Below are 22,044 nucleotides of genomic sequence, written 5' to 3' on the forward strand. Positions count from 1 at the left end.
ACTTCTTTTTTAGAATTCTAGCTCCAGTAACACAGAACCAAATTTTCAAATAATGTTGACAGTGAAAGAATGTCACCACTGTAATGGTTCCAATTTTCATTGCAATCACAACAGAAATATGATTGTTTTGTACAAGGTGCAGTTGGGCATACAATATGACATTACTTTGGAAATCTGCTTTGTACTTGGGTGTGATAAGTGTAGTGGTTCTAAAACATAAGCAGCTGTTGGAACAGATCTGTACCAGTCTGTTGGAATCAGAAAAGAGATTGCACACCAGTAGAATTAAGCATAATTCAGATGCAAGGTAATGGTGTCTTATTTGGACACTTGTGCTGCAACTCTTCAGAATTTAATGCAGCCAACATTTAAAGTAAAACTTTCAGCAAGTGAACCTTGAGTTCCACGCAGAGGAAGGTATGACAGGTTGAGCACCCCTGATCCGAAATGCTTGGTGCCGAGTGTTTTTTTGGATTTCGGGATTTTTCGGATTTCGGAATATACTGCGCATGTGTGGTGTGTTGGGAACTGCACATTGCCCAGGAGCCTATGAGCCTTGTTGGATTTCCCATTTGTGATATCACAGCGCTGGATTTCCCATTTGTGATATCACGTCGGCGCTTGAAACAGAGAGTGTGGATTTTGGAATTTTTTTGTTTTCGGATAAAGGATGCTCAACCTGTACCAGCAACAACAATTTAAAATTGCTTTCTTAATTTCACCCCATTTGTTGTCTGTCCTTGCCAGTCTTGTTGTATTCTGAGGCAGGATCATTGTAGTTGTCACTTCAAACGTATATATTTTTATTTGTGATTTTATAAGCACTTTCTACATTAGATTTCACTTAATTTGCCACTTCCAGGAGTGATTCAGTTAAATAACTTACACCACGGTTAAGCTAGAATCCTTGCTATCCTTCTTTAGCATCTTCATATTTGTGGAGCTAAAATTGTTCTCCTTTATCCAAGCAACATTTCTAGTTTCCTTTTGTGACTATGGTAAGCAGCAAATAAGTACACGTTGAAGAGGCAGCAAGCAAGCAGAAAAGGGCAGCAGCAAGCAAACTCTCAGCTACACCAGCCTCCAGGCATTTGCAAGTCACCAACAGGAGCAGCATGCAAGCAAACTCAGCTACAGCAGCGTCTGGGTATTTGCAGCAAACACAACCTGCAACTGGAAAGTGAAGTGCTCACATAACAAACCAGCCCAATTACTTATTAGCGTGCAGCTGTGAATCTCGAGGCTGCTCATAGTTAAAGGGAGTTAAAGTGACCGTCAGCATATCACCAAGAACAGGGTCTGTCCTGGAAGCGCTCGGTACGATAGACAGGTAGCAGCTGTAGTTGCCTGTTAGCGTGTCCATATTTAAAGATAGTTTTAAGGACTCTCAGATAAAAAGCCCCACCCCACAAATCCAGAGGCAACCCCTGACCTGGAATGTTTCAGCTCTCCGACCAAGCCCAACACCCTGAGGGGGGTCCCCCACCGAGCACTGGGGAAGAAGCTCCAGTACTCTTGAGCTGTGTGCGTGAAAATGGAAATTGCTTCTCACCTCCTCTGATCCCCTTTGCAGCCGTTGAACCAGCTTCAAGTTTAAAAAAATAAATACTAAACAACGCCCGGGTGATTTCTCTCTGGTTAATTTCCAGGTGGCAGTTACATTCGACTTCAATCTCACTAATGAGATGGAAATTGGTGCTAATTGGGGTCAATGATTTTACTTGCCACATTTGGACGAGATCCGGAACTCGCCATTGGGAGCAGGCCGGTTAGATAGCAAAGTGATTCACACCTGCTGCAAATCTTGATTTTGGCCTTTCCTGCTATTTAACCGGTGGTTAAATCATACCCGTTTATCTTTGGTTTCCCGTTGTACACCAAACAAGTGAGGAAGAGTTGGCTATTTCAAATCATAACAAGTGGCACTCGCATTTGCTATTGATGGAGATACTGTGACAGAAATAAAACAAACAGTGACATCAGTCCAGCCCACGGGAAAAGGCCACTCCGAGACAGGAGTTGAGTGTGTTCTGGGTGGCAAGTGATTAGTGTCCTCATTGTATTGTCTTCTGTATTTTGATACTGTAAACTGTCCTGGATGCCAAGTGATTGGTATCCTTAGTCCTCTGTATTTTGATACTGTCAATAAACTAAAATATTTGCAGGTTGTGTTCGCTGCTTGCTCTAGTTGGTGGCTGCAGATGCCTTGAGGCTGCTGGTTCCTTCCTTTTGTGTAGATGGAAAGAAGGACAATTTTTTTGAAGATATCTGGCTCCTGGAACACCGGGCTCAAGGGGATGCACGAGTCCAGAAGGCAATCTGGTTTGAGGCAAGAAGACTCTGTGGGAACTGGTTTGCGACTTTGATCCAGATGTGCCACCTGATGACGCAGTTGAAGAAATGCATTTGTAGATTGCTGTGATGCTTTTGATGCTGATGTGGTGAGTGCTGCCTGTAACTGGCACTTCACCATGGGTTAAATATGCAGGAAGTCAAGAATGTTTAACTGCACCTTGAGCACCAGTGGCATATGTAGATGCCAGTATTTGGTTTCAGTGAGATTGGGCAGGGTGGGTGGGCCTGCACAGCTATGGCTCCTGAAAGGAGAATGATACATGGAACAAGTAACACATTGATGGACAGGTCATTTCTACGACAAAATTCTGGACATAACACATTCTCAGGCTTATCCTCTGTTTCTGTTGAGGAACCTGCGAGGGGTGACGATGTGCATTTGGGATTTTGTGAAAGTGAGCTGGTATAGCTTTGTATTGGTACCAATATGGAACGGTGACGTTTTCTTATTTAATGGTTAGTGTGATGTCACATTAGTTGATTTTCAAATCTTTGTTACTGTTGACTGTTTAATAAACAAAATATTCTCAGGTACCTACTCGTGGGTACATGTGACCATGTCTTGGATTGCATTGCATTTCAATCAAAACTTGATTGAAGCCTGCACACTTTGCCTGAACTCTAGAAGCATCAGCACCATAGAGGCAGCAGCCTGAGCTGGGCTTCAGCACTGGGGATATCCTTGCGATCAAAGGGTGAGTGTGTGGATCAGGGAGAGCACCTGAGCACAGTCTCCCTAATGTTCCCGGTACTGGTCTGGGGTCGAGGGGCTCCTGATGTGGCAGTGGGTGAGTGTGCAGAGTGAGCTTTTCCAGCAGAACTGGCTCGTTGGATGGCACTCTGAGAAGGCAGGTAATGCAAGGGTGGGGAGGTGGGAAACCCTAACTGATTGTCGGGGTGTCTCCTTTTCTAATTCCTTAAAGACCAGAATGCTGTTGATCCTACAGATTACTGTGCCGGTGGCAGCCTAGGCAGCCAGATGCCGGAGAAGGCAGTAGCGTCGACGCAGGCTGGAGGCGGCACCCCATGTGAAGGGGACCGCCACACACCCTGAAGAGCCAACCGCCCATCAGGCCGAGGAGGAACTCCGAGGGGGACACTGGCGATGGCTTAAGGTGCACAGGCGTCGTTGGTCATTCGAGGAGTTGACAGACACCAGATGTCGCTGGAGGCTCCTCGCGGACATGGCACCCCATGGAGGAGGACACCCTCTCCTGTTGGCAGTGAAAGTCACCGCATCCCTGAATGTCTATGCCACTGGTACATTCCAAGGCTCGAGCAAGGACTCTGTGCGGCATTTCACAAGCTACAGCCCCACAAGAGGGCGGCACAGTGGTTAGCACCTGCCTCACAGCACCAGGGACTCCGGTTCTATTCTGACCCCGTGACTGTGGAGTTGGCACATTCTTCCCGTGTCTGCATGGGTTTCCTCCAGGTGCTCCGGATTCTTCCCACAGTCCAAAGATGTGCAGGGTTGGATGTGCTAAGTTGTCCTTTGTTCCGTGTCACTGTCCGTGTGGAGTTTGCACATTCTCCCCGTGCCTGTGTGGGTCTCGCCCCTACAGCCCAAAGATGTGCAGGGTAGGTGGATTGGCCATATCTTTTTATTAAAACAGTAAAAAGTATATACAAGGCCAAACTGTACAAACACTAATTGTGTGTTGGAGAAACTGGGTACCCTCCCCTCAGTACCAATGTACGGGGAGGGGGGTGTGGGTACTCTGATTATTAAGACAGTTCACAACACGCTTCCACAAAAAACGAATGGTACAAGCATTAAACTTATAAAACCTTGCGCTGGAGAGACCAGAAAATTGCACCTTAATTAATTTAAAAAAAAAACATTTAAAAAAAATTGTCCACAGGTGTGATAACGATAAGGTGGTAGGGGAGTGCTCTTTCAACAGGTTGGTGCAGACTTGATGGGCCGAATGCCGCCTCCTGCTTCTATGATTCCAAGTGCATTTGTGGGGTCACATATGCCCTGTGTGCTTGGGCATCAGACTAAATCGACTTTGAGCTGGACCAGTCCACCAAGATAGCGGGGCTGCAGGATTCTCTGTTATCTGCAGGATTCTCTAGGTCCAGGGGCAATTGATGGCATTCATGTTGCCTAACTGTTCATCTCGTGTGCCCACCAACTCGGGATCGTGCACTTGCGGGCATGCTTCCCAAGGAGCATACATGACAGCTGCATCCTAGGACACAGACCCCTGCTATCTTTGAAGACCATTCCGAGATGACGGGTTGGCTCTTGAGGGATAAGGGGTACCTGCGGAGGTCCTGGCTGATGACGCCAGTGCGGAGGTCGGAGACTCAATATATGAGGCCCATGTTGCCACCCATGCTGTCATCGATCAATGCATCAAACTGCTAAAAATTGCTGTTCCGATGCCTGGACTCTTCTGGTGGTGCACTGGAGTACACACCCCACCCCCACCCAGAGGGTCTCTTGCTTTGTGCTGATCTGTTGTGCCCTCCCCAGTCCGGCGCGGCAGCGGGGTGCCATGCTGGTGGATGGACATGCATGCCCAAGACGAGGAGGGGGCAGGAGGGGATGGTGGATGAGCCTGGGGCGGAGGCCCCAGAGGATGGAGGACAGACAGGAAGGCAAGGGTTCGGCATGCCCAGAGGACCAGGGAGGCCCTCAACATCGCATGCTTCTCGTAGGACGAGGTTTTGTCCGGCAGCTCATTCCCCTCCATCCACCTCCTCCCATTCCCCTCCTTCCTGCCCCGCCGGACTACCTTGGCTACCCTCCCATTGTCTGTGTCATAGGGCCTATGTCGGCATTGTCAGTGGGTCAATATACAAGGCAGGAGTGTGATGATCATTCTGGTGCTCTTTGGTTTATGCCAATGTCTGACTCCTGTCTTTCTGCTGACCGTGTGCTCACCCACCCTCTGAATGGGACCTGCAAGGGGTGCTTGATCTTGGACATCTGTTCCGCGGGGGGGGGGGGGGGGGGGGGGGGGGGGAAGAGGGGTGCAGGCAGGCCCGCTGTAAAGAAAAAATACATGTGTTCGATGAGACGAAGGATTTTGTCTGACATGAACAGCTCACTTGAGACAGGTCATCTGGGTGAAGGGGCAGTGGATCCTCACCTCTGCAGTGCAGGCTGAACCTCACTATCGGTGACAACTCTGTCTTAGGTCAATCCTGCAATGTCCAGGACCCATTCCTCAAGGGCGAGAACTCCGGTACTCTGCCCCCCCCCCCCCCACCGTGGCCCTTAACGATTATTATGGGCCAACGTATCCTGCTGGGACAAAGAGAGCATTGTGAGCTGCGTCCTTGATGGATCGGGGATCTACGGCAGGTGAAGTATGGACCCTGGAACTGTGCATGAAGGGGTTGTGTTGGTGTGTGCCAGGGGGTGCTGAGGAACAAGTATGAAGGGGAGGGTGCGAGGTGTCAGCCAGTGATTTGTGGCGGGAGGAAGAGTTGGGATTTGGGTGGTGGCAGGAGAGAGGTGGTAATTTACTCTTGCAGGTCGGTGGAGGTCGTTGGTCATCTTCTGACATTGGACGCTGGTCCTCCTGATCGTGCTGCCTGCACTGACAGCCGCTGACACTGCCTCCCAGGCGGTATTGGTGACCCTATTGCTGGTATTCCAAAACCTAGGGAGAACATCCAGTCTCACATCCACTGCATTCAGAAGCCTGGCTAGGTCGGCATCCCCAAAGCGAGGAGCTGATCTGTTTGCTGCCATGCTTGTGCGTTGATAGAGGCTGGTTTAGCACAGTGGGCTAAACAGCTGGTTTGTAAAGCAGAACAAGACCAGCAGCGCAGGTTCAATTCCCGTACCAGCCTCCGGCGACGAGGGTCTTTTCACATTAACTTCATTTGAAGCCTACTTGTGACAATAAGCGATTTTCATTTCATTTCATTGGGGGTGAGGGAGTGTTTTTATAAAAAAATATATATATTTTTATGCTTTTTCACATTTTCTCTCAAATTTGCACCCACCAACATTAAACAATAATCAGTAATGAATATAATGTCAATCCCCATATCAATAACAACGATCCCATCCTCCCACCAAACCCCAAACATTAGCCCAGGATCTGCGTTCGGGCGATCAACGAGGCCATGGCTACAACATCTGCCTCCGCATGCGTTTCCAACCCCGGCTGGTCCGACACCCGAAATATGGCCTCCCGAGGGCCCGGGTCCAGTTTCACGTGCACCACTTTAGAGATTACCCTAAACACCTTCCAGTAATCCTCCAGCTTTGGACAGGACCAAAACATAGGACCCCCCCCCCCCCTCCCGCAACGTTCACACACATCTTCTACCCCTTCAAAGAATCGGCTCATCCTTGTGAGGTGTGCTCTGTATACCACCTTTAGCTGCATCAGCCCCAACCTCGCGCATGAGGTGGAGGTGTTCACTCTCCGGAGCACCTGTGAGGGAGTGTTTAAAAGCAGCTCTTCTTATTAGAAGCGAGACGCTGAGGTACAGGTGTGGCGATTCACACAGCGAGACATCTAATGATGGCGCGAAGCTCATGGGCTCATTTCCCACACTAAATGCTGTTAAATACGGACTGCGATCTCACCAGTCGCGCCAGAAATAACACTTCAAACATTTTTCATTAAATCGTGCAAATTTTTCGTTAAATGCGCGGTGTTCTGCTAATATTTAGAAACCTACTTGAAGCCAAGATGTATATTGCAGGATACTTAGTTATGTCAATCTTGAGCTTAATTTATTAAAATAAACTGGTCCTGTTCTTCTGTTTACTTGTCAATCTGTGATTCTCAAGTTTTTGAATTAAATTGCAAAAATAACATGCAGTCAAACCAATATACTGTGCATTGGTGCATCTGTGTCCTAAAGAAATCTTGTCCATGACATTTGTTCCACCTTCCTGCTCAGCATGTTAAAAAAAGTTGATTGATTTCTGTTTACAAAAAAGGATTGCTTTTTTTGAAAAAAGAATTTTGAAATGTAATGTATCTGATTTATAGCTTTTGTTGTGCATTAACCATAAAGATATTTCATAGTTTATTTACACTTGAAGTAATACTTTGCAAGATTCATACAGTTCAGAAGTGTTTCATTATTTGAATTAGGATGGTTTTGGCTGTTGTATTTTCCCACAGTAATGTAATTATGTATAGTGTTCAGGTGTGTTGGGTTTCCAGTTCACTTCTCGGCCAAATGTTGATTAAAATGTAATCTTGGGTATATTGCCTTCTCGGCAAGAAGACTTTGTCCTTAAAACTAAAGCCAGGTAGAAGATCAATGTATATTGGGTCTTGCTCAACTGTGAAATGGTGACACTGAAAAATCGGTATGTTACTTGTAAAATTTTTAGTTTCATTTTGCAAGTAGGTTTTTTTCAGGTAACTTTTTGATTTTTAATCTGTCAACTAATTATCTCTGTTTGTTCTCTTTCTCCGTCTCTTCTCTCATCCCATTGTTAGTTTATATTTTGCATTTAGTTTGTGCCTGCAATTAGACTTGGTTTGTGATATTGGCTTGCGGGCTACAAAGCAAAGCGGAGTAGAATCTCCGGCAGTAGAACTCCATGCATTCTATGCTCGGTTCAAGCAGGAAACCACCAAGCCATTGTCAACTACCCCAGCAGCCTCGGACACACCCACACCTACCGTCACAGCTTCCAAAGTCAGATTGGCCTTCTTGAAAGTGAACCCTCGGAAAGCGACAGGTCCTGATGGAGTCCCTGGTCGTGCACTCAGATCCTGCATGGACCAACTGCCGAGTTTGTTTGTGGACATCTTCAACTTCTCCGAGGTTCCCACCTGCTTCAAGAAGACCACTATTATACCGGTGCCAAATGAGGACCAGGCAGCATGCCTCAACGACTACCGTCCTTGACATCGCTCATTATGAAGTGCTTCGAGAGTTTGGTCATGAGACACATCAACTCCATACTCCCAGCATGCCTTTATCCACTGCAATTCGCATACCACAACAACCGGTCCACGGCAGATGTCATCTCCCTGGCCCTACATTCATCCCTAGAGCATCTTGACAGCAAGGATTTCTATTCATTGCCTACAGCTCCGCCTTCGACACCATAATACCAGCCAAGATCATATCTAAGCTCCAAAACTAGGACTTTGCTCCTCTCTGCAACTGGATCATCAACTTTTTGACCCATAGACTACAATCAGTAAGAATAAACAACACCACCTCCATGATAGTCCTCAATACCGGGGCCCCACAAGGCTGCATACTTAGCCCCCTACTATACTCCCTATATACACACACGACTGGCAAAATTTGGTGCCAACTCCATCTGCAAGTTTGCTGGTGACACAACCGTAGTGGGCTGGATCTCGAACAACGATGAGTCAGAGTATAGGTGGGAGATAGAGAACCTAGTGCGAGTGGTGTAATGACAACAATCTCTCAATGTCAGCAAAACTAAGAGCTGTTCATGACTTTGGGAAGCAAAGTATCCTACACATCCCTGTCTGCATCAATGGTGCTGACCGAGGTGGAGATGGTTGACAGCTTCAAATTTATAGGTGTGCACATCACCAACAATCTGTCCTGGTCCACCCATGTCTATGCTACGACCAAGAAAGCACAACAGCTCCTATACTTCCTCGGGAAACTAAGGGAATTCAGCACGTCCACGTTAACTCTTATTAATTTTTACAGATGCACCATAGAAAGCATCTCAACCTGGTATGGCAACTGCTCAGCCCAAGACTGTAAGAAACTACAGAGAGTCGTGAACACAGTCAGTCCATCACGCAAAACCACCTCCGATCCATTGACTTTACACCTCCTACTGCCTTGGGAAAGTGGGCAACATAATCAAAGACCCCTCCCGCTCAGGTTATTCACTCTTCCAACTTCTTTCATCGGACAGGAGATGCAAAAGAGTGAGAACACGCACGAACAGGTTCAAAATCAACTTCTTCCCTGCTGTTACCAGACTCCTGAATGACTCTCTCTACGGACTGATCTGATCACTTCACGCATCTTTTCTACTGAGTAGTGCTACACTCCGTATGCTTCACCCGATGCTTGTGTCTATGTATTTACATTGTGTATTTATGTATGTCCTATATTTTTTTCCATGTATGGAATGATCTGTCTGGACTGTACGTAGAACAATACTTTTCACTGTACCTCAGTACACATGACAAAACAAATCAAATACTTGACCTGTGTATACATTCCCCCATTCTTAGTATGTTCCTGCCAATATTTATCTGCTTTCAATGTGGGCTTCACTGGCTAGGCCAACATTTATTGCTATCTCTAATTTCCCTTGAGAAGGCGGTGGTGAGCTGCCTTGTTGAACCAATGCAGTTCATGTGTTGCAGGTACACCTACAGTGCAGTTAGGGAGGGATTTTATTCCAGCAACTAGAGGAACAGGAATATATTTCCAAGTCAGGATGGTGAGTGGCTTGGAGGAGAACTTCCAGTTTGTGGTATTCCTATGTATCTGCTGCCCTTCTCCTTCAATCTAGATTGTAGTGGTCATGGGTTTGGAAGGAGCCTTGGTGAGTTTCTATTGTAGAGGCACACAGCTGCTACTGTGGGTCGGTGGTGGAGGGAGTGAAGGTTTGTGGATGGGGTGTCAATCAAGCAGGTTTTGTCCTGGATGGTGCCAAGTTTCTTCAGTGTTCATAGAGCTGTACTCATCCAGGAAAGCGGAGTAATAATGATTTGAAAATCATTTTGTAATTTGAAACCATTTCAAAGTATTCATTGCATATTCATCTAATATAAGTGTCAAATCCAATACTTCCGCTCACTGCTACTGAAATCAGTGTTTGCACCATTGTCAACTCCAAGCCAGACTTCAACATGATTAGTAGCCTTTCCAACCCACACCCGGTATGACTACAAATTTTGCTGTTTCCTATCCATCCCATACTAACTTCTCAACTAATGTCCTGTCCCCACCAATTTCCACGTGCATCCTATCAACCAGTTTATTAACTTTAATTCTAGTGTTTCATTATTCCTCCATTTATCTGTCTCTTCATCTGAATATTGTCAGAATTTTTGAGATTTTGTCTTTGTACCTGTTCAAATTATTTTAATCATTTGAAGCAAAATTGATGTCTGGAGCCACAGCGTCCTCACTCATGCTGGCCTGAGGGGCACTCATTTACCTGTACTTTCTATACTTTAGTCATTCTTACCACTTTACATGTAGCAAGAAATATATTAATTTTTGAAACTACATTTGCAATGGGGCTTTGTCATACTCTTGAAAGTTTGCTTCATTTCCTCTTATCCATTTTCACAATCTGTTTGACGGACTTGATTAATCACCAGACTGAACTTTGGAGACCTACAATTACTGAGGGACATACTGACTTGTTTTGGACCTAATGCACAAATGCATCTCACAGCTATTCAAATATGTAGCAACACTTGCTGGATTTTCACTTAAGGAATGTTTAGGCTTTTGGTGTCATGGAACTATACCCCCAAATTAATCTTGTGGAGAGGATTGGTAATAGAAAAATTGTAAGAGCAGGCAAAAAATGATCACTCATTGTGGTATTTGAAAAAAAGTGCAACATGCAATTGGTTTAAAGATTTGTCATGTAGTTCATGTTGTAGCTAGTTTCTTTCCCTCTTTCTGTTTGAATCATTTTTGAGTCATGTTACTTGTCTCCGTTGTATTGTAAGCAATTTTGGCTCTTTGAAGGTAAAGGAGAGCTAAATAGATTCAATGACTTTGCCTAAATCATCTGAATCCTGTTATTAGCTAAATAATTAATGTATATTGTGAATTGCTGGGGTCCCAGAACTGATCCCTACGCTACCCCACTAGTCACTGTCTCCCATTCTGAAAAAGACCCGTTCATTCCTACTCGTAGCTGAGTCCTAAACATTGAACTTTGCAGTTCCCTCTAGTCGTAACTCGGCAACTGGAAATTACCTTATTTTGACATTCATGACTCAGATTCTGAAGCAGTCCATGTCCAATTGCAGCAACATCTGGACAATGTCCAGGCTCAGGTTAATGATTGGCAAGTAACGTTCACACCACACAAGTGCCCGGCAATGACCATGTTTAACCATCATCCCTTGACATTCAATGTCATGACCATCGCTGAATCCCTTGCCATCGACATCCTGGGAGTAACCATTGACCAGAAGCTGAACTGAACCACTCTATAAAATACTGTGCCTGGAAGAGCAGGTCAGAGGATAGGAATCCTGTGGTGAGGAACTCTCCTCCTGACTCCTCAAATCCAAGGCGTAAGTCAGGAATGTAATGAAATACTCTCCACTTGCCGAGATGAGTGCAGCTCCAGCAACATTCAAGACATTCGACACCATCCAGGACAATGCAACCCACTTGATTAGCACTTCTTCCACAAACATTTACTCCCTCCACCCCCTAAGCACAGTAGCAGTTGTGTGTTCCATCTACAAGATGCATTGCAGGATCTCACCAAGGCTCTTCCAACCCCACAACCGCTACCATCTACAAGGACAAGGTCAACAGATACATGAGAACACCATCACATGGAAGTATCCCTCCAAGCCACTCACCATCCTGACTTGGAAATACATCGTCCCTTCATTTTCGTTACATCTAAATCCTGGAGGTCCCTCCCTAACAATGCGAGTACCTACACCACATGGACTGCAGCGGTTCAAGGAAGAAACTGATCACAACCTTGGAGGCAATTAAGAATGGGTAATAAATGCTGGCATAGCCAGCGAAGCCCACATCCCTTGAATGAATTAAACACAATGGAGCTGAGTTACAAATCATCCAATTGAATGCTGGTGCAGGCTAGAGAGGTTCAATAGCCTACCCTGTTCCTATGTTACCATAATTGTCATCAGTATACTGTAACTATTGGTGGGTGCTTGGAGGTTTTGAGGCAGATTTAGACTTGACTACCTTGATTTAAATGTGTGTATCTGTTCCGTCCATATCCAATTCATGTGAGCATCGTTCTATTATACAGATGTACAAAGTACCATTTCTCTCTGGAGGACTTGTTTGCTACACAGTGTTTAACAGTAATGTACATTTTATATTTTCAGGACAAACACCATGATGCTGCTCATGAAATTATTGAAACTATCCGGTAAGAATAGAAGTTCAGTTCTATTGATTTGTTTTATATTCAGAATACAGAATTGTAAATCATCATAATGCTGAAGTCAGCTGCTCAGATTTATCTAATACCTCGTAGATGTGGTTATATTTAAGCATATGTGTAACCAATGTATCCAACCATCAGGCACTGATATTGGGGACTCTCTGAGCTCCAGAATTCCAGTTGGCCAAACCTTCAAATCCAAATTATTATCATTTGCTGAATTTTTTTATACCTTTCTTAGACACTTGTCCCATGACCATTGGCATGTAGTTATGTTGCATGAATATTAAAATAATTCCATATATGTAACTAAAAAGAAACAATACCATATTAATAACTGTTAATAAGCAGAATTCCTCACTAATGAGCTCCTTTACTGTTGAGCTAGAGTTTGGCATAACTCCTTATTCTTCTCTTAACTCCTATTTTTCTTATCTTAACATACATTTCTTTCCTTTTGCACATAATTACTGTTCAACCATGTAAATTTATTGCCCTGATTCTGCACCCCCACATACCGGCCAGGTCCTCTTGACCTACATAAACTTCAACTTGAAAGACAATATTTTCATGAATGTTTTCTTCTGCTGTGCTAACTCATATCTTTGCAATCATGGATCAGTGCCTGCAGTCCCATAAACGCAAGAATCAATACATACTGCAAATTTTCAATAAACCCATTCCTTTAAAGCACATTCTCTTATCAGGTGATTATTTCTCACACACATTTAAAACTGATGCTTAAGGGTCAGTCTTCGGTTCAGTGGTCACAGTTTTAGAACTGCTGTGCAGCTGTACAACGGTATCATCGATTAGTTAAGACATAACTATTTAAAGATCATCATACCTTCATACTTAAATAAAGGCAAGTACTCCCAACATAAAACCACTCCAAATCAGTTTGTGAAAATACTAGTCTGATTAACCCTTTCCTTAAATAATCCCTTTGATTTATAACTTTTAGTTTAATGTGTCCATCCGGTGGATTAACCTATTGAGGTGAGCCGGAGTTAGTGGGCTCTGATTTTTCTTTAAAGATCTGCTCCATGGAGAACGTTAATTGTTTTGTTCCTACATTACAGCAATGGCCATACTTTCAAAGTACTACATTGATTGTAAAGTACCTCAGGAGGTCTTGAAGTTGGAAAAGGTGCTTTACAAATGCAAGTTATTCCTTTACTTCCACTTGGATTGTTCCCAATATGAGGAAGCCATATCTAAACTCTAATTTGTAACTGCCTCCTAAAGAGTTAGAGAACATTGAGTGCTCTGGTAGCAAAATGCTTGTTTGCATGCGTCTTTGTTGCAGGCACTTGGTCCTCATGGCCATTTCACAAGATCCATACAGATGAGGGGCCTTTCAGTCCACTTGAATTCATCTGGAAAGGAGCTGCACAATGTTACTTTTAGATTTAAAAAATACTTGGGGTTTTCACTTTATACACCATCTAGGTATTCATTTGCAGTAGGAACTACTTCGTTATCAGTTTTAAAGAAACTAGTCACTCATTTGAACCGGTTCCCTTGTCCTAATAATCTCACAGACTAATTTATAGTAATCTAGATTTAATGATTCCACCTAGTTTTCATTTTGTACTCTATAATTTCACACCTCAAAGGTGCCATCATTCCTGGCTTCTGAACCAAGTCTACGGTGTAATAGTGAACTATTCAAATTGGCTTGAGAGCAATTTAGCAGATAGTCCATCCAGAATATTAATTGAGGTGAGCACTTAAGTGGTTACATAGCTCAAGATGCAGGGTTGTTGTCAGTTATAAGATTTGAATCTTCAGTCACAAGGCTGTAGGTTCCAGCCCTCCCCCACCCACCCCTCCAGTGGTTGAACACTAATCTAGCCTAACATGTGATTGGGTGACTTGCAATGTCAAAAGGGTGTTGTCTTTAAGGCCATACTTGGAGCTCCACTCCCTAGTTTAGGTGGATATAAAAGATCCAAGCACTGTCTTAAAAAGTAAGAAGTTCTCCTCGTGTCCAGGCCAATAATTCTTGTTTTAAACCAGCTCCACCAAAATCGGATTAACTGGGCATTTAATTTCTTCTGCAGTTTGTAGGACTTTGCAGTATGCAAGTTGAATGCTGTCATTGGCAACATACAGACTAATGAACTTCTATAAGAATAGTTGGATTTGAAGTGCTTCGGAGTATGCTAATGACCCGATGAGGTGCAAAAAAAAGCAATTTACTACTTGAAAAGGATAATTAAGCAATATTTTTTTCTTTTGTCTTGCTACTTGTAACATGTGATTTTTAACACTTTAGGGTGTGTTTGTAATATCCATATGTTTGAGAAAAATAATGTTGCATACAGCATGTATTGAGCATTCAATGCTTGATAATGTCAAAAGACCTCTACTTGCTTGATCTTTCTTTATCTGCAACAATGCTTTCAGATTTTACAGATTAAGTATGGAACGGTGGCACTATGGTTAGCATTTTGCTTCACAGCTCCAGGGTACTAGGTTCGATTCCCGGCTTGGGTCACAATCTGTGCGGAGTCTGCATGTTCTCTCCGTGGCTGCGTGGGTTTCACCCAGCTGCTCCGGTTTCCTCCCACAGTCCAAAGATGTGCAGGTTAGGTGGATTGGCCATGCTAAATTGCCCTTCGTGTCCAGAAAGGTGAGGTGGAGTTACTGGGTTACAGGGACAGGGTGGAGGTGTGGGTACGGGAATAGGATGGAGGTGTGGGCTTGGGTGGGGTGTTCTTTCCAAGGGCCGGTGCAGACTCAGTGGGCCGAATGGCCTCCTTCTGGACTGTAAATTCTATGATTCTATAAGTATGACTTTGCTTTGCATTTTATCGTGGCTGTTGGTGTTTAAGAAAAAAATATTGGTACAAGTGAGGTTGCATTTTATGAAAATGGTGGCCAAGAAGGAATGATTAATTTTCATGAACAAAGGTTGAATGACTACATTTGAATTTATTTTAGATGGGTTTGTGAGGAGGTCCCTGATCTTAAACTTGCTATGGAAAACTACGTGCTAGTGGACTATGATACCAAATGGTGAGATATACTGATGCTTCTTAATAATTGTAATGAGTTCCATGAACACACACAAGCAGTTGCATGATAAAACTGTTGAGAAATGATTCCTAGTTCAGGAGCACTGAGAAACTTAGTGAAATGAAGAAGGTGCTTGAGCAAATTTCAAATAATATCGTAAGACATTTTTTAAAAAAAAGTTCAGTTTTTTAAATGTGAGAGAGGACTACTTAAAGCCCTAAATTGAGGGAACAGAGACCTGAAAGTCTGAGCTTATTGTGTCCTTGTTTAACTGTCGTGCTTGATAAACATTTTGAGAGAATTCTCTAATTTGGAACATTTTTGCTTACTAAACTGACAACTAAAATTGGTGAGTCCTGAGCATTAAGAACGATAAATTCTCGCATCCTGGTGATTAAAATGTACAGGCTATATTTCATTTTTGCACATTGATGTTTTTAAAAAAATTATGGCAACCATTTCAGCTTTTAACTATTTGGATCAAGTGAAGATAATTGTATAGGGGCAGATGAGAATGTAAGCTATTAATGTGAAATATGCTTTTTTTAAGGCAGTGTGGGCCCATACTGGATGCATTGAGTAGCAAATGTGCAAATGAGCTGCCTAATTACAATCAAAGTTTGACTTTGTGTTCGATTTGGCTAAAAGTTTTCTTCTGGTCTACAATGATGTGAAGTGCAACTTGTAATGTTCTAACAGCTTATTTTGTCTTTATTTGCATGAGAGTATGGCTGTATACTGGCATCTTTGTTTGAACCATTAAAGTTCTCTGTAATCATTTGTAAATGCCAAGAGATTTTAACAGGGAAAAGTGGAGTGAGGTGGAAGACACTGCAGAATAATTTTTTTTAAATGACTTCTGTGCTGGATAGCAATTAGCTAACTTGTGTAAGTTTTTTTTAAATTGAGGATGTGCAGGGGCTTGGAGCATGTGCACATACGTGTGGATATTTCTAACAATGCAGTACTGTAATCATGAATGGTGTATGTATAACTAAGCTGCCATTTGAGCAAGCTATATATTTTTTTTTAAAAATAATATTTTATTGAAAATTTTTGGTCAACCAACACAGTACATTGTGCATCCTTTACACAACATTATAACAATACAGATAATAATGACCTTTTTTATTTAAACAAGAACAAAAGAAAACAACAACAAATAAATAAATATTAAATAACAAAAATAAAAACTAGCCCTAATTGGCAACTGCCTTGTCTCAGGCCACCCCCCCCCCCCAAGTCCTGGGCTGCTGCTGCTGCCTTCTTTCTTCCCCCATCTATCTTTCCGCAAGATATTCGACGAACGGTTGCCACCGCCTGGTAAACCCTTGAGCCGACCCCCTTAGGACGAACTTAATCCGCTCTAACTTTATGAACCCCGCCATATCATTTATCCAGGTCTCCACCCCCGGGGGCTTGGCTTCTTTCCACATTAGCAATATCCTGCGCCGGGCTACTAGGGACGCAAAGGCCAAAACATCGGCCTCTCTCGCCTCCTGCACTCCCGGCTCTTGTGCAACCCCAAATATAGCCAACCCCCAGCTTGGTTCGACCCGGACTCCTACTACTTTTGAAAGCACCTTTGTCACCCCCATCCAAAACCCCTGTAGTGCCGGGCATGACCAAAACATATGGGTATGATTCGCTGGGCTTCTCGAGCACCTCGCACACCTATCCTCCACCCCAAAAAATTTACTGAGCCGTGTTCCAGTCATATGTGCCCTGTGTAATACCTTAAACTGAATCAGGCTTAGCCTGGCGCACGAGGACGACGAGTTTACCCTGTTTAGGGCATCTGCCCACAGCCCCTCCTCGATCTCCTCCCCTAGCTCTTCTTCCCATTTCCCTTTTAGTTCGTCCACCCACCATAGTCTCCCCTTCATCCCTCATTTCCCTATATATATCCGACACCTTACCGTCCCCCACCCATTTTTTCGAGATGACTCTGTCCTGCACCTCTTGTGTCGGGAGCTGCGGGAATTCCCTCACCTGTTGCCTCGCAAAAGCCCTCAATTGCATGTACCTGAATGCATTCCCTTGGGGCAACCCATATTTCTCAGTCAGCGCTCCCAGACTCGCGAACTTCCCATCCACAAATAGATCTTTCAATTGCGTTATACCTGCTCTTTGCCACATTCCATATCTCCCATCCATTCCCCCCGGGGCAAACCTATGGTTGTTTCTTATCGGGGACCCCCCCAATGCTCCAGTCTTTCCCCTATGTCGTCTCCACTGTCCCCAAATCTTCAGTGTAGCTACCACCACCGGACTCGTGGTATAGTTCCTTGGTGAGAACGGCAATGGGGCTGTCACCATAGCCTGCAGGCTGGTCCCCCTACAGGACGCCCTCTCTAATCTCTTCCACGCCGCTCCTTCCTCCTCTCCCATCCACTTACTCACCATTGAAATATTAGCGGCCCAATAATACTCACTTAGGCTCGGTAGTGCCAGCCCCCCCCTATCCCTACTACGCTGTAAGAATCCCTTCCTCACTCTCGGAGTCTTCCCGGCCCAAACAAAACCCATGATACTCTTTTCTATCCTTTTGAAAAAAGCCTTCGTGATCACCACCGGGAGGCACTGAAACACAAAGAGGAATCTCGGGAGGACCACCATCTTAACCGCCTGCACCCTCCCTGCCATTGACAATGCTACCATATCCCATCTCTTGAAATCTTCCTCCATCTGTTCCACCAACCGCGTCAAATTTAGCCTGTGCAATGTGCCCCAATTCTTAGCTATCTGGATCCCCAGGTAACGAAAGTCTCTTGTTACCTTCCTCAACGGTAGGTCTTCTATTTCTCTACTCTGCTCCCCTGGATGCACCACAAACAGCTCACTCTTCCCCATGTTCAATTTATACCCTGAAAAATCCCCAAACTCCCCAAGTATCCGCATTATTTCTGGCATCCCCTCCGCTGGATCCGCCACATATAGTAGCAGATCATCCGCATATAAAGATACCCGGTGTTCTTCTCCTCCCCTAAGTATTCCCCTCCATCTCTTGGAACCTCTCAGCGCTATCGCCAGGGGCTCAATCGCCAGTGCAAACAGTAATAGGGACAGAGGACATCCCTGCCTTGTCCCTCTATGGAGCCGAAAATATGCCGATCCCCGTCCATTCGTGACCACACTCGCCACTGGGGCCCTATACAACAGCTGCACCCATCTAACATACCCCTCTCCAAACCCAAATCTCCTCAACACCTCCCACAGATAATCCCATTCCACTCTATCAAATGCTTTCTCGGCATCCATCGCCACTACTATCTCCGTTTCACCCTCTGGTGGGGCCATCATCATTACCCCTAACAGCCTCCGTATATTCGTGTTCAGCTGTCTCCCCTTCACAAACCCAGTTTGGTCCTCATGAACCACCCCCGGGACACATTCCTCTATTCTCATTGCCATTGCCTTGGCCAGGACCTTGGCATCCACATTGAGGAGGGAAATTGGTCTGTAGGACCCGCATTGTAGCGGATCCTTTTCCTTCTTTAAGAGAAGCGATATCGTTGCTTCTGACATAGTCGGGGGCAGTTGTCCCCTTTCCTTTGCCTCGTTAAAGGTCCTCGTCAGTAGCGGGGCGAGCAAGTCCAAATATTTTCTGTAAAATTCAACTGGGAATCCTTCCGGTCCCGGGGCCTTTCCCGTCTGCATGTTCCTAATTCCTTTCACCACTTCTTCTACCGTGATCTGTGCTCCCAGTCCTACCCTTTCCTGCTCTTCCACCTTGGGAATTTCCAGCCGATCCAAAAAATCCATCATTCTCTCCCTCCCATCCGGGGGTTGAGCTTCATACAATTTTTTATAAAATGTCTTGAACACTTCGTTCACTCTATCCGCTCCCCGCTCCGTCTCTCCTTCCTCGTCCCTCACCCCCCCCATTTCCCTCGCTGCTCCCCTTTTCCTCAATTGGTGTGCCAGCAATCTGCTCGCCTTCTCTCCATATTCATACTGTACACCCTGTGCCTTCCTCCATTGTGCCTCTGCAGTGCCTGTAGTCAGCAAGTCAAATTCCACATGCAGCCTTTGCCTTTCCCTGTACAGTCCCTCCTCCGGTGCTTCCGCATATTGTCTATCCACCCTCAAAAGTTCTTGCAGCAACCGCTCCCGTTCCTTACTCTCCTGCTTCCCTTTATGTGTCCTTATTGATATCAGCTCCCCCCTAACCACCGCCTTCAACGCCTCCCAGACCACTCCCACCTGAACCTCCCCATTGTCATTGAGTTCCAAGTACTTTTCCATGCATCCCCTCACCCTTAGACACACCCCCTCATCCGCCATTAGTCCCATGTCCATTCTCCAGGGTGGGCGCCCTCTTGTTTCCTCCCCTATCTCCAAGTCTACCCAGTGTGGGGCATGATCCGAAATGGCTATAGCCGTATATTCCGTTCCCCTCACCCTCGGGATCAATGCCCTACCCAACACAAAAAAGTCTATGCGTGAATCGACTTTATGGACATAGGAGAAAAACGAGAACTCCTTACTCCTAGGTCTACTGAATCTCCACGGGTCCACCCCTCCCATCTGCTCCATAAAATCCTTAAGCACCTTGGCTGCTGCCGGCCTCCTACCAGTCCTGGACTTCGACCTATCCAGCCTTGGTTCCAACACCGTGTTAAAGTCTCCCCCCATCATCAGCTTTCCGGTCTCTAGGTCTGGGATGCGTCCTAGCATTCGCCTCAAAGTTGGCATCGTCCCAGTTCGGGGCATACACGTTTACCAAAACCACCATCTCTCCCTGTAATTTGCCACTCACCATCACGTATCTGCCCCCGTTATCCGCCACTATAGTCTTCGCCTCGAACATTACCCGCTTCCCCACTAATATAGCCACCCCCCTGTTTTTCGCATCCAGCCCCGAATGGAACACCTGCCCCACCCATCCTTTGCGCAACCTAACCTGGTCTATCAGTTTCAGGTGCGTTTCCTGTAGCATAACCACATCTGCTTTAAGTTTCTTAAGGTGTGCGAGTACTCGTGCCCTCTTTATCGGCCCGTTAAGCCCCCTCACGTTCCACGTGATCAGCCGAGTTGGGGGGCTTCCCACCCCCCCCCCTTGCCGGTTAGCCATCATCTTTTTCCAGCTTCTCACCCAGTTCCCACGCAGCTGTATCTCTCCCAGACGGTGCCCCCCCCGCCCATCCTTTCCCGTACCCACTCCCCCCTTTCCCCAGCAGCAGCAACCCAGTAATTCCCCCCCCCCCTGCTAGACCCCCCGCTAGCGTAATTACTCCCCCCATGTTGCTCCCAGAAGTCAGCAAACTCTGGCTGACCTCGGCTTCCCCCCGTGATCACGGCTCGCACCGTGCGACGCCCCCTCCTTCCTGCTTCTCTATTCCCGCCATAATTATCATAGCGCGGGAACCAAGCCCGCGCCTCTCCCTCGGCCCCGCCTCCCATGGCCAACGCCCCATCTCCTCTCCCTCCCCCCATCACCACCTGTGGGAGAAAGAAAAGTTACCATACCGCAGGATTAAAACATAAAACCCCTCTTCGCCCCCCCTCATTCGCCCCACCACTTTGACCAAACGTTCATTTTCATAATCCAAGCATTCCAATTTTTCTTCTACAATAAAAGTCCACGCTTCATCCGCCGTTTCAAAGTAGTGGTGCCTCCCTTGATATGTGACCCACAGTCTTGCCGGTTGCAGCATTCCAAATTTTATCTTCTTTTTGTGAAGTACCGCTTTGGCCCGATTAAAGCTCGCCCTCCTTCTCGCCACCTCCGCACTCCAATCTTGATAAACGCGGATCACCGCGTTCTCCCATTTACTACACCGAGTTTTCTTCGCCCATCTAAGGACCATTTCTCTATCCTTAAAACGGAGGAATCTCACCACTATGGCTCTGGGAGTTTCTCCTGCTCTCGATCCTCGCACCATAACTCGGTATGCTCCCTCCACCTCCAACGGACCCGTCGGGGCCTCCGCTCCCATTAACGAGTGCAGCATCGTGCTCACGTATGCCCCGACGTCCGCCCCCTCCACACCTTCAGGAAGGCCAAGAATCCTCAAGTTGTTCCTCCTTGCGTTGTTTTCCAGTGCCTCCAACCTCTCCACAGATCGTTTCTGGTGTGCCTCCTGTATCTCCGACTTCACCACCAGGCCCTGTATATCGTTCTCATTCTCTGCTGCTTTCGCCTTCACGACCCGAAGCTCCTGCTCCTGGGTCTTTTGTTCCTCTTTCAGCCCTTCAATCGCCTGTAATATCGGGGCCAACAACTCTTTCTTCATTTCCTTTTTTATCTCCTCCACGCAGCGTTTCAAGAACTCTTGTTGTTCAGGGCCCCATATGAAACTGCCACCTTCCGACGCCATCTTGGTTTCTGCTTGCCTTCCTTGCCGTTGTTCCAAAGGATCCGCTGCAATCCGGCCACTTTCCTCTCCTTTTTCCATCCGTGTCCAGGGGGAACCCCCTTCTGGTTTACCGCACGGTGTTTTTAGCCGTTAAAATTGCCGTTGGGGCTCCTATCAAGAGCCCAAAAGTCCGTTCCACCGGGAGCTGCCGAAACGTGCGACTCAGCTGGTCATCGCCGCACCCGGAAGTCGAGCAAGCTATATATTAACACGTAGACAGCATCATAG

The 22,044-nt window shown here is 45.8% G+C and overlaps 1 protein-coding gene across 6 annotated transcripts in view; it reads left to right on the top strand.

Annotated features, from left to right (window-relative positions):
- Nucleotides 1-22,044, top strand: part of dot1l (DOT1-like histone H3K79 methyltransferase) — a 123,190-nt gene that overhangs the window by 11,060 nt on the left and 90,086 nt on the right. For all 6 annotated transcript variants that reach the window (XM_072482456.1, XM_072482455.1, XM_072482460.1 and 3 more), the window contains 2 exons: nucleotides 12,372-12,415; nucleotides 15,380-15,454. In XM_072482456.1, the coding sequence (XP_072338557.1) occupies nucleotides 15,417-15,454 (38 nt within the window). In that variant the 5' untranslated portion in view covers nucleotides 12,372-12,415; nucleotides 15,380-15,416. The remainder of the gene's footprint in view (nucleotides 1-12,371; nucleotides 12,416-15,379; nucleotides 15,455-22,044) is intronic.

The sequence above is a fragment of the Scyliorhinus torazame genome, chromosome 18, assembly GCF_047496885.1.
Source record: "Scyliorhinus torazame isolate Kashiwa2021f chromosome 18, sScyTor2.1, whole genome shotgun sequence".
Classification (NCBI taxonomy): domain Eukaryota; kingdom Metazoa; phylum Chordata; class Chondrichthyes; order Carcharhiniformes; family Scyliorhinidae; genus Scyliorhinus; species Scyliorhinus torazame.